The 12,578-nt window shown below is 40.7% G+C and overlaps 1 protein-coding gene across 1 annotated transcript in view; it reads left to right on the top strand.

Moving 5' to 3' along the window:
- The window catches only part of LOC122405635 (uncharacterized), a 49,058-nt gene that overhangs the window by 27,021 nt on the left and 9,459 nt on the right, over nt 1-12,578 (top strand). Inside the window, exon 3 of the mRNA XM_043410568.1 lies at nt 12,354-12,552. Coding sequence (XP_043266503.1) covers nt 12,354-12,552 — 199 coding nt within the window. The remainder of the gene's footprint in view (nt 1-12,353; nt 12,553-12,578) is intronic.

The following is a 12,578-nucleotide window of genomic DNA, read 5'->3' as shown; positions in this document are numbered from 1 at the left end:
ATTCTTCACACACTATCGACTCTTTACTTGATTAATCGAGCTTTCATTAACGTTTGCTTACGATGCGAGCTTCTGGGAAAAGGCGCCACGAGTGGAGCCTCTTTTCCACTGTTTTTGATAGCCGCTTTGAAAAACCCCGAAATATTTAGCTTCATTAGGATAGTAAAATAAAGTCTAAAGGATTTGGCGAATAAACTTAGTTGAGGTTTCGAAAAATTCAACACTCCGTTGATGGGTGTGTCCGATTCGTCCCATTCGTCGTACCTCTCACCTGTCTGACATTCGTAAATATTAAAAGACTAAAAAGACAATCGTCACTTGAGGCTCGCATCGATCGGTGCTTTGTTCTTCCAGCTTTGTGTGCTCTCGAGGTATCTTAAATCTATCGAAAGCAAACTCGATGTACAGTCGCCCTGAAAACTACTTCGAATTCGGAGAACAATTGTACGGTTTAGTTCCCCAATGTTCTTCGGTCCGTCGCAAAATTCATTTGTAAATCCGAAAATGATCTCCTAGGAAAATTCAGTGGGAATAAATATAAACGTGAAGAGTGCACGCGGACAGGCGATCGCACAATGTAGGGCAGCAGAATCCACCGAGTAGAAGCGCGCTCTACGAAGAGACTCACCCTCTCGGTGATGGCTCGAGCTCCACCGTGGCCCAGATCAATATCCAACTTAGGAAAACAGCGCGCGTTCCTCGTTCTGCGTACAAACCCTGTCATCGTGTAATCCGTTTGAAGCGTAACCCCATTTCTTTCTCTGTGTACGTCACCTCTTACGGGATCCTCATGAAATTCATTGAACATTTAATTCGATGACACTGAAGTTTACAACGTTGGAGTCCAACAAAATGGTCTGAAAAACCCTCCAATAATTTTAGTAATTCTTCAATTTCGTTCCCCGCCGAATTCGCAATTCGTAGTTCTTCAACTGCACCGATACTTCGTGAAATAAAAAAATTGGTCAACCACAGATGTTTTTTTCCCTCATTTCGGTGAACTCCAACGTTGCAGACTTCAACGTCGTTTAATTCGCTACAATCTCAAAGTAACTTTTCCATTCAACTGGGAAATATGGAACCAACGAAAGTTCGTGGAACAGTTTAAACAGGGAGTTTAACCCGTGCAGAAGCATAAAATAGTTGAGCAGCAAAACCAGCGATGAAAGCACGTAAATATAATATAAAAATAAAAATGTTATCAACACGGCGATGCTTAAAAATAGAATCGCTCTAGCAGGCGATTCTTATGTAAATATCCGCAACGATTGACAATGCATTAGATTTACGAGCTTTCTACACAGAGTCGAACTCCAGAGCAGCGTGTTCGTCGTGGCACGTTATTTTTGTCATCCATTTGTTGTGGATTACATGCAAGAGCTGAGCGAGGAGGCGATCGAGGAAATAAAAGCACGGGGCGCTCAGCACGCTCGCACACACGAGGCAGCAAACTTTCACTTTCACCGGATTATTATTTCAGAGCGATCTTTGTGATTTGAACGAAAGTCATGCCGCATATTTGGACTCGGCTGTATCGAATTAACGTATTTCTTTGCTCTCGATTCTCGCGCTCCGCTTGGTACTATCATGGGATTCATGCGAGCGGAACGACGTACTCGATGGGATTTTACTTTGCCGTTCGCTGCTTGATCTCAGCTGCGGATACGACGTTTTTAAAAGCCTGTGGCGGAATGAGTTTGTGTTGTTTTTATGTAAATGATATTTAACTCGAGTCTGATAGCGATAAATCAAATTATGAATGATCTATTTCCCGAAAACACGCGTCAAATTGAAGTACAAAATGCAATCGAGCGCCGAATAATTTATTGAGAAGAAATATCAGTGGGAAATCTCTCGGAAACTGAAGAAAAAAGAACGTTTTACGAGTTCACTCCTCGTTGGAAATAGCGACGAAGAGTGTGAAGAAAAAAGTTTGTTATTTGCGTCTGGAATCTGAAATTGGTGCTTAAAACTTTTGATTTGTTTTGAATGACGGAAAATAGCTTGGGCTAAGTACAGTTGTGTTAACCTTCGATGAGTTTAACATACGTGAAAGAGAATCGCGTCGTCTTTTGGCCTTGAAACGACTCTACATAGAAATTAATGCGTTCGTTGTATCTATTGAAACTTTGAGGTTCATAAGAGGAATATTCACATCCGAGGTCGTTTGCTCGAAACACGTATGAAGTTTCTTCTCACTGGAGACAAAGCCGGAACGTTCATTCAGAAAATCCTCTGCTCGAACGTACCCGCGTATTGGAATCTTTTCAGAGCTTGGAACGTCCAAATGCAACACTCGTAAAGTAAGAGGGCGAGGGACCGAGGGGAAGTGAATACGACGATCCCATTGATTCCGATAAATAGGTCAGAATAGAGGAAACTGGGTCATCCAGCCGCGGTATTTGGGTCACGAGTTTATTTCGGAGGGGCTCCTGCTCGTGTAGAAATGGCGTTGTGTGCACTTTCATTTCTATGTCGCATACACAGATATGCTTTCCCTTTTTCCACGCGTCCTTCGATATCCATATTTCCCTTCCCTATATTTCTCCCCACGTAGTTAACTCCTTTACCTCGTCTCTCGATGCCGATCGATCGAGCCCGTGGGGCTGTTTGACGCTAAGTTAAATCCTCGCAATCACGTACTCGCGCGAATTAATCTCCTGTTATCCAACGAGCTGGAGTGTGTCGCGTGCATTTCGGATAATAAACAATGCAAATCCCGTACGAAACATAGAAATTCCACAAAAATACAAAAGCTTTGTAAGAGTTTTTTTTAAAACTTTGATTCCGATCGCAATTGTGCAAGAGTTGAAGAGAAACGAACGTCCCACGCTTCGGATTAATTCAGCGCTCTAAATGCATTCGCAGAACACACCGTATCAAAGGGTTTCCCACGAATCCCTCGCGTCTTTCGTGACTCACAAACCGCGCTCACGTTTCGTTGATACCCATCGCTAGTAAAAAGAGAAACAGAGTTATTTATTCATAGCGGGCAGAAACCACTTGAAACACTTTGTAAAGTATTGTGAGGCATTTTCCCCCGTGGAACGGAGTCCGGGTGTCGAGGGAGCCATCGAAATCCGCAGAAACATTTATAAAAACATCAATTTCTGCTTATGTGAACAACAAAAAGAATTGCAACGATAATAACTTTGCCGGTATCAGAACGATTCTTAAGGTAGTTTAACGTATTGAACACGTCTTTGCGTTTGAATATGAAGAAAAATACGCAGGGTTATAGGGACTATGCGTAAAAAATCGTTTATTTTTCCATATAGCGAACGCTTCTTACGAAGCTTATGAAAAACGTACACAATAACAATGAAGTATGCTAGTAATAAAGAGATATTACGTTAAAGATTGAACGAAATTGGTAATGAGCACTCCTGTAACGTCACATTTGCTTATATCGAAATTTCGTTTCTCCTTGACTTGGGCCATTCCTGTCATAGCCTTCTGTCTTTGTATTAACACTTTTTTCTTGATCCATTTCCTTTCGTTTTTTCCTTAGCGTTCTCTAAAGCGATTTTTTACATAAAAAATTATGGTGTTTTCGCTAGGAACGAATGAAATTTGGAGTTCAGTTAGTCCCCGATTAATCGATGGCTTGTAATTCCATTCGCCAAAAAATAAGTTGAAAAAATGCATTTACAGTTTCGAATAAATAACTCTGACATCAATTTAGGGTGATAATATCTTTAGTTAGGAATTAAAAATCGACCGAATTTACACGCCCATAAAATGCGATCCTGCGGCCACGATCTACCTTAATCGCCTACTTCGAGGAATATTAAAATATCAAAACCGTTCGTTCTCATGCGGAATTCCCTGTACACACTGTACATACACGAATTTATTAACTTTTCAATGTAATCGAGCTCTGCAGCAAGTTGTAAACTCGTCGCTACACATGCGACACGTGTACTCGGAAGTGGAGTATTTCTCAGGTATTACGAAACGCTCGTTCTCGAGGACACTCGCCAGTCTATTATGCGGATACATAACGGATGTGTTTGTACTTACTCACACGAGTGAGCGCTCTAACGTTCTTTCCCGGAAGACGAGGGTATGCAGGAAACAGAAAAAATACAGCAGGATCGTTGAGTACAATTGGGTCAGGGTAGCACGTAAATATGCGTCGTTTTTACAAGTTTTTTTACCAACTTCTTTCTTCCCCCGTCGCATTCGCTCGACAGTGTTGTTTGTTTCCACGTTCCTATAGTTCATTAGAAAACAAACAGCCTGGAATAGTTTAGTCCGATGAGGTAGTGATAAAAGGACGTGATAAAAATTACGAATATCAAGGCAAATATTGCGTCGGGAGTTACAAACGATGGAGGAAAGTCAGCAGTGTGATTTCATTGAGGAAAAGAGCCGGATTTGTTCTCATTAATGGAGCAGTCAACGAGTTTCTCATGCTAAACAAATTGCTCTGCTTTTTCCCACTTTTTCAGTATCACTGGAACGCCAGTTTTATGGGATTAATAACTCAAAAGGTCGAATTAATAGAGCAAGAACAATGACACCAGCATTCGTTGTAAAAATCTGAACAGTCTCAATTTGAATAGTTTTTTGACTGAAATTTGCCCAGCGAATTGGTACTCGCGACTGGCTCCCTGTAAGTTCGTGCGCATAAATTTCGTTGTTGAATAAATAAAAAATTGAAATTCACGAGGGATGAAGATCGATAAGACTCGAAGGCTTCAACGCGTGAACGAAACGTGGGAAAATGTATGCAGGAACAGGAAATACAACGCGTGAATTATAACACGCTGGATTCGATGTGTTCATGCGGAGACACGAGAGGACGTGCAATTGCGTGTAGTTGGATGTGGTAGCGAATCGGTGACAAGCTAATGGGCTATGAAACGAACCCGATTAGGTACACACATCTGATGGCAGAGTGAGGACGCGGGGGGCGCAGCGAGAATAGAAAGTTAGGAAGGAAAGTACAACTCTTGGAGTACTCATCGTCTATCTCCGCGCTTAATGTGGATTAGCGTATCTGGCTCGTAGTCTTGGAAACTTGGCAAATTTACGTGACTATCGCTGTGTAACTAAAGTATGTCGAGGAAAACAGAAAGAAACGATTTTTAAAACGATCCACCCGCTGAAAATATTATGAAAACTGATGAAGAATGAGGTTTCAGTTTTTTTTAGAAATTACTCAACTCCAAGGAGAAAACATGGCTGAAAATTCTGGAGGAAAGTACTAGGAATATAGCAACTCGGGGACATATGTACTGGATTGTAGCATTAATTCGAAAAGCAGTAATAAGAATTGTTCTATCCGCCATAGTAAAAGGACCAATGTCCATGCCTTTTATTCAGAAGACTTTTTCTCTATAAGCATAGTAAAAAATGTTTTTATATCACGCGGTACGTAAATGGACGCTTTTGCGTACGCTTCGCGTACACAAAACCCCCATTTCCGCACCTCGTAATATAAAATTTCATATAACACGCGTACGAAAAACTTTTTCGTCCTAGTGTTATAATGTACTATTAGTCACTTCAAATGTGTATTTTGTAAAATATGCTCGGGCAACTTTGGGAAAAAATTATATGTATGGTAAAATGTCACACTTATTCGGTGTATATTCCTGTATTTATCATAGAACTTACTATGCTGACAGTGGAAATTTGTGATTTACGATACATTTCCACTTATCAGTAAGTTCAAAAACAAAAGGAAGTATGGTTCTCGCGTGCATCACTTTTTGCTATCCACATAAAGTTGCTTAGAATTCAAGGGACGAAAAATTGAAAAATTCAAAAAATACTATGCTGTTTGTAATCGGTGGTTAAATAGTTTGAAAATTCTTGAAAATTCCTCACTATAAAAAATGAATCCTTTTTCTCCGTGTCCTAAACGACTGTGGTAATGCTGATTATTTACTCGAGTGGGAGTTAAAATTTTGTTAACTATTCTCGTTTATTTTCCTCAATTTATAACGCTCCACGTGATTTCGAACATAAAACTTCTTCCCATTGGAGAACAAAAATTCGGGCTCCACTTCCCGTTGAAGTTTTCCATTCACGCCTGCCTCGTGAATTTTATTTCCCCTTCAAAGTATTCATGGCCAACTTCATAGGCTATGATTCAGGGAAACTGTGTGCCAAGTTCAGTCAACGAAGTTTAATTTGCTCACACGACCATTGACGACGCCGAAAGGTCCACCGGATCAGCTGACCAGACGGAAACTCGTGAATCTGCTCTTTTGGCTCCCGAACAGAATCATGGGTATTTACTATTCAGATTTACATTTTTTCGTGGCTACGAACACTCGAAAGATTTCGTAAGACCCGTAGAACGGGTGCTCTGTGTGAATCAATCTTTATTTCGGGCTGCTCTCGTTAGCAGTCAACAGTATCGTGACAAAGAAGATTTATTAGAAAGAAAAACGTCTCGAAAGAAGAAAGTCACTCGAATAATTAGTTTTGAGCTCACTAGTTTTGTTTTCTGCAATTTTTCATTTTACTATTCTCTCCTAAAACCATATAATTGTGAACACGTACTTGGCAAGTGAGAAAAAAAATTTACAACCTCCCATGCCTAAACTCGAACGTGTGATTAGCGGAATGTTCGATTTTAATTTCGATTTCTTCTCTCCGCTGGACCAGACGTTTTTACGATAATCGTAATAACTTTTGGACAAAAACTGTTCTGTTGAAATAAAACTTTCTCGATCCGAGTATAAAGCCGGTTCTATGCCGGCGGAAAGAATGTTTTCGTCGTTCAACGCTAGAGAATTTTCAGTCGCATTCTTAAGGTGTACACCGCGTCGCAGAGTTTGGCAACTCTCTTCCGGGTTGGAAGTTGATTTTTTTCATCCACGAGCCACGACTTTTCATGTCTGTTTTTTAGTGCCCGTGCGAGGCGTGTTGCGAGTGCATGTGCACGTCTCCTTTCTCGTGGCCCGTTTATGCGATGTGGCCGCTGAGTTTAAACGAGCTTCCAAAATAGAGTGAGTATTACGAGCAAAGCTCGACCGGATGCAGTCTCCGTGCATGCTCGCGGGCCATATAACGCGGCGGAAAATCACATGAACAGGAGAAAAGAGAAAGAACGGAAAGGGAATGAGACAAAGAGGCATGAGAACGAGGCGAAGGAGAAAACGGGGCAAAGTGTAAGAAAATAGCTACCCGAGTCTTGCTTGCTTGAATCATCGGGATGTCCGCAGAGTGAAAGGGTATTTTGTACTAATGACGTACTCAACAAAGCCTTGTTTCGTAATGCATCGCCTATGCCAGTTAAATATTATTCTTGGATAAACTTTCATTTCTTCTTGAGAAAGCTTCTATTCTATTTTTAACGCTGAAGACTCTGTACTACAGTTGATTAAAATGTATCAGCTGGCGAAATTGCATTTGGAAATAGTCTCGCAAGGCATCTGTAGCGCAAACCCGTTGAGGTCGGAGTAAAAGCTTTTTAAGGGGTCTACTCTAATTAGAATTTGCAAAAAATTGATTTTTCTATTGCATTTTTCAAAAGTGTACATAATATTCAAAAGTATCGTACTAAAATTTTATAAAGATCTGAGCAGTCTTAGTGTACTTTTGAGCGACGTTTACTTGGCTGTCTGAGCGTTTACTCAAAATTACGTTTTTGGACGTCTCGTTGACAAAATCTCCGAAACTATTCAACCGATCTTTACCAAAATTTTATCACGTGTTATTTATGGCTATAGTTCAAGCGCATATCATACGAATTTTGAAATTTTGAGTCAAACAATTTTTTTTTTGCAAAAAACCTGCTTTTTCGTAGTTTTTGTAAAAATGTCATTTTTGAAAAAAATAAAAAATCGTGTGATTGCACTATAGTCATTTCCCCATTGAATCTAAAACCATTTTTATTCTTTTTCTCCGATCATCCATTCCACAGATTTTATCAACTGCGCACATCCATTCTTTTTTTGGACCTGCCTTCTCCCTCAATTTTTTGTGCAAAAACTGAGTAAAATAAATATTAAAAAAATATTTGGTGTATTTTTTAGGCCTAATACTTGAAAATTCGTGAAAATAATCTTGTTTGCCCGTCCTGGGGTAGACCCCCTAAAACTTTTGAAGAAATTCGCATTCGTACGAATTAAAGGATGAAATAACTTGAATTTTGTGAACATTTTTGTCATTGATTCACTCAATTTTCGGTGATACTCTTGAAACAATATTCGATTTGACACGTGTGTTTCATTCTGAAGGGTACGGAAATGAGAGCAACTTGAAAACCCAACGCCGGATAGAAGCTCGACGTATGACAGTATTCGATGAAACCTTGTTTCTAGTAAGATGTCTGATGACACGCGAGGAAATCGCGCTTCCGTAATTTATTCGAAGGTCGCGTGGTTTCGGGGGAACTTGATCGTGGCATCGTGCGGAATGCACCGAAAGAGCTGTAAGCTCGAGATATTAATCCACGTGATGTCACCCGCGTCACGAACCCGCCGCTCACACCCTCGTCTGCTTACTTTTGCTTGAGCCCGCGTTGTGAAAAACAAAGATGCAATGCGAGAGAAAACCAGTTCCAAAGACATGTCAATATTTCACGTTCCTCTTTATCTTCGAACCTTTTTGCCTTGGCGAATAATTTTTTACGGGCGATCCAGTCCCTGATAGCGGAGAAAAAGAAAAATCGTACGAGCGGTTCTGTTGCCTTGTCGATTCTTTTAAGAACGAACCAAGGCGAAAAATGTAATAAACCAAGGAAGGAGAACGCGACACACACGCAGCCAAGAACCGCGAGAAAAGTCACTTGAAAGGCTCGCAAGAGCAAGCGGCGTGGGTGGATAAAAAGTTCATCGTAACTCGAAGGCCGATTTGCACTTTTCGGAGTATTTTTTTTGCTCAACGATCGCTTTAGAAATAAGCTGGAACGGTTGAAGCTTCGATATCGCACAAGCGAGAAATTAGGGCAGGTTGGACCCTCGTGAAAGGGTCAAGGCTAAAAATAATGACATACTAGAGCACACGTTGCCACTCGAGAGGATACAAAAATACAGAGCGGATGTTCTGCTTGAGATACGAAAGAGATTTTTTCTTCTTTCGTTGCGCCCGAGTAAAAGCTCCAACATCCACTGTAATTTCGTGCACCGACCTTTGAAACTTTTTTTACGACTCCCATCTCAAAATATACCCGGCTTCGATATATTTTTACACGAATAAATTTGCGCGAACTTTCACATAAGAAAACAACAACGCGTGACAACGCGTTTATATTGCAGCGTCCTTCGCGCTCCCACATTCGCAGATGATAATTCATCGTTTTTGTTTTGCCTGCCAACAGTTGCATGTTTGTTCAAATTAATTAGACATTCGAGTGAAAGGACAGAGTAGCCGGAAGTAGTTTTCGTCAGCTCGCGATGTCCGCGTCATTTTCCTGGCCAGCGGAAAATGTGAATTAACCGATTACAGTGGGGAGAGGCCTTAAAAATATTGCGTGAAAATAGTTCCTCAAATACTCCACGAGCTGATTAAACACGAGAAAGGATCGCGTGTGTTTTCACAAGGCTGATTAAAGAACCGCGACGATGCTCGCGAGTCGCCGGAAGTTTATTTTTCTCACGATTTTAAAACATGAAACGAGGCAGCTCGAAGCGCGAAATAAAATCAAAAATGACAAAAAAAAACAGTGGAAAACAAAAGTGAAGAGATCGAAAATAGTAAATGCTGAATAAGGCGGATGGACGAGTCGTTCGCGGCGTGAGAGCTGCCCGACGCATCGGTCTCTTGCCTCGCTGCTTTATTAGCGAAAATGACGCAAGCACCTCGAGTTTATTTTTCGTATAAATTATAACGAAATCATCAATCTCTTTTGCCGAATTGTCGATTAATTTATCCATCTTTATTTCGAGTACGATTTTCAACGAACTCATAAATTTATAACGCCATCAGGAAAAAATGCACGTAAAAATATTGACGATTCTCTTAAACAGGGTCTCGATTTTCCAATATCTTTCGATCTGCCTCATACATTATTCTTGGTGCTTCATCATAACATCTGAAAAGCGAGAAAAAAACTGGTTTAATACCATTTTTCAGACTGTGAATTCGAATAACATTCCTCTATTTATCATTGTCGCGAATCTCGAGATCAACGGCATCCCGTGCACCGTATAATAGGACTCGCTTTATATTTCGAGTACTCCGGTTGACTCGTCGAATAACGGGCTCGCATCTCGACAGCCTCCTTTCTCAGAAGCTAAAGTCCGACGGTGCGCGTCTAACCCACATGACCATACGTACTCACGGTCTCCGCGTCCACTAAAACGTGATCTAGAATTGACACTGCGCGGGTCAAAAGTACTTCGCTGAGCTCAGCGGTTCGAAATTTATTGCTAATTTTATGGAGAATTATTCGCGTGGTAATGGTCTGCTGATTTCGCCAATTCTTACGTCCGCACTCGTCTCTTCTGAGTGTTAAAATCCCAAGTATATTGAAGTTCATATGTCAAAAGTCGAAATGATGAGCCAACTGCATTTGGAAATGCTATTTTCGCTCCGTTTGGCTTTTCCCACCATCTTTGAAGTCTGAGCGATGTTTTCGTCAATTGGAATCTGAAAAGCTGATGTTCGAACTCGTGAACGCGAGACGAGGGGCGGACAGGAATTTTGTGATGCATACGAAATTTTACACCTTGGAATAAAATTTATAAAAGTATTTTAAAATTGCAATTGAAGGAGCTCGCGACGGAATGGAATGAAAAATATTGTAAGAGGACCGAATACGAACGGTTTTTGAACGCTGTCGACTTCGTCGTTGGGCAAACTTTTGGCCGCTAATATACGGAATATAAAATCAGACACGTACGGAAATTCACGTATACATACACGTGTGAACCGAGAGAGAAGAAGTTTCGAGAATTCTTTGATGGATGGATCGACCGGAGCCCTTGCGCCCGTTGCATCTGAGAATTTAGCTCGAAGCGATCGGCTCGAAGGTGGATAACGTGTCTACCGTGTGGCAGGTCTAGGAACCCACGAGTCTGACGTCCCGCAGTGTGCGATAAATAAAATTCGAGTCAGTGGGTTCCGCGACGAGCAACCTGCATTTACCGTAATATCGAGATCGGGGCACGTCGGGCAAAACTTACGACCGTTGCCATTTAAGGTCTCGTCAAGTGTATATCCTCGCGTAGGAAAGACGATCAACAATTTTTAGAACGTCAATACTGACGATTAACGATTCGATTGTGTTTTCATACGAATAAGATTGACATTTACAACGGCGAATCGTTGAGTATTTTTCATTGCATTGAAATAAAAATTCTGGTTGGCAATAAAATGTTGGAATGACTCAAATTTCGGACAGCTGAAATCTCGAGTTTATAAACTTCGAATAATTATATGGAGACAGATCAATTCGACTAGAGCTTTGAACGTCGAAAATAAATAAAATAGAAACTTCAAGGTTCGAAGCACGTTTACATGGAAAATAGAATGTAACAATCGCTCATAAAACGACGACTGCAATATCGTTTTTGCGAAAATTCGACTATCACTCTTTCGATTCTTGAATTACTACAATCAGCAATACCGTGAATAATTTTCACAATTTCAAAAATGTAATAACGAAAGACCAAATATTACTGAGGTTGAAATACTGAAACACCAAAAAGTCGATCGATCAAAATAAAGAAATGCAGCGGAGTTCAAAATACACGAGTCTTACTCACTCGCTCAGACTGGTGATCTCCGAATTCGAACATCGCCATTTTGACCTGCGCTTTTTCGAGCTATCGCTATTCTGCATATCTAACATAAGTTTTATAGGCTCGAAAAATTCACATTCGATTTTTTGCTACTTTATATTCTGGTCTGCCTATAAAACAACTACTCTCCATTTTGAGTTCGAAAATATGAACCTTTGACATTCCGTGTGGTCTGTTAAAATTGCATTCGAAATGCAAACTATCGAAATATATCGAAAAGTCGATATATCGAAATCAATCGAAAATAAGAATTTCGAATTACTTGTTTTTCTCCAATCTGATATTACAACATTAAAAATTTCGAAATACATTCGATTATTTGACATATCGATCCCTACTCGTTAAAAAAACGCATTCGATTCTCGGTCTGTCAAGAAATCGCATCGGAGATCACCGAGGAAACATTGTCACCTCCAAATGCATTTTTTTCAGAGGCACAGTAGTTTCTACAAAAACTTTTAAAATTTTTCCATAAACTGGTATTCCAGATACATTTTGTTGCCACTGTGAATGTAATTCAGAAGATCAATTATTTTTGTTATCTGAAAATGTTTCCAAACACTCTTTGATTCTGTGTCGCCTTTAATGAGCCCCCGCGTAGAAGCGACCTAACTAATGTGCTGTTCGATCGGACGTATGTTACAGGCACGAGGCCAGAGACATCGTAAGGCATGCAGTCGGTGCCGGTGAGCAAGACGCTGTTCTCTTTACGGGTCATGGTACTGACGACGCTTTACGGACTCTTCTTCGCCATCTTGACCTCCCCAGGAGGCCAATGGTCGTCTTCGTTGGCCCCTTCGAACACCACGCCAATCTAAGACCATGGCGTGAACATGGAACCAAGGTTCGTCACATACATCAGCTCGAGAT

This window comes from Venturia canescens, chromosome 1, assembly GCF_019457755.1.
Source record: "Venturia canescens isolate UGA chromosome 1, ASM1945775v1, whole genome shotgun sequence".
Taxonomy (NCBI): Eukaryota; Metazoa; Arthropoda; class Insecta; order Hymenoptera; family Ichneumonidae; genus Venturia; species Venturia canescens.
Note: the sequence above shows the minus strand (reverse complement) of the source record. Positions and strands in the feature narration are given on the sequence as shown.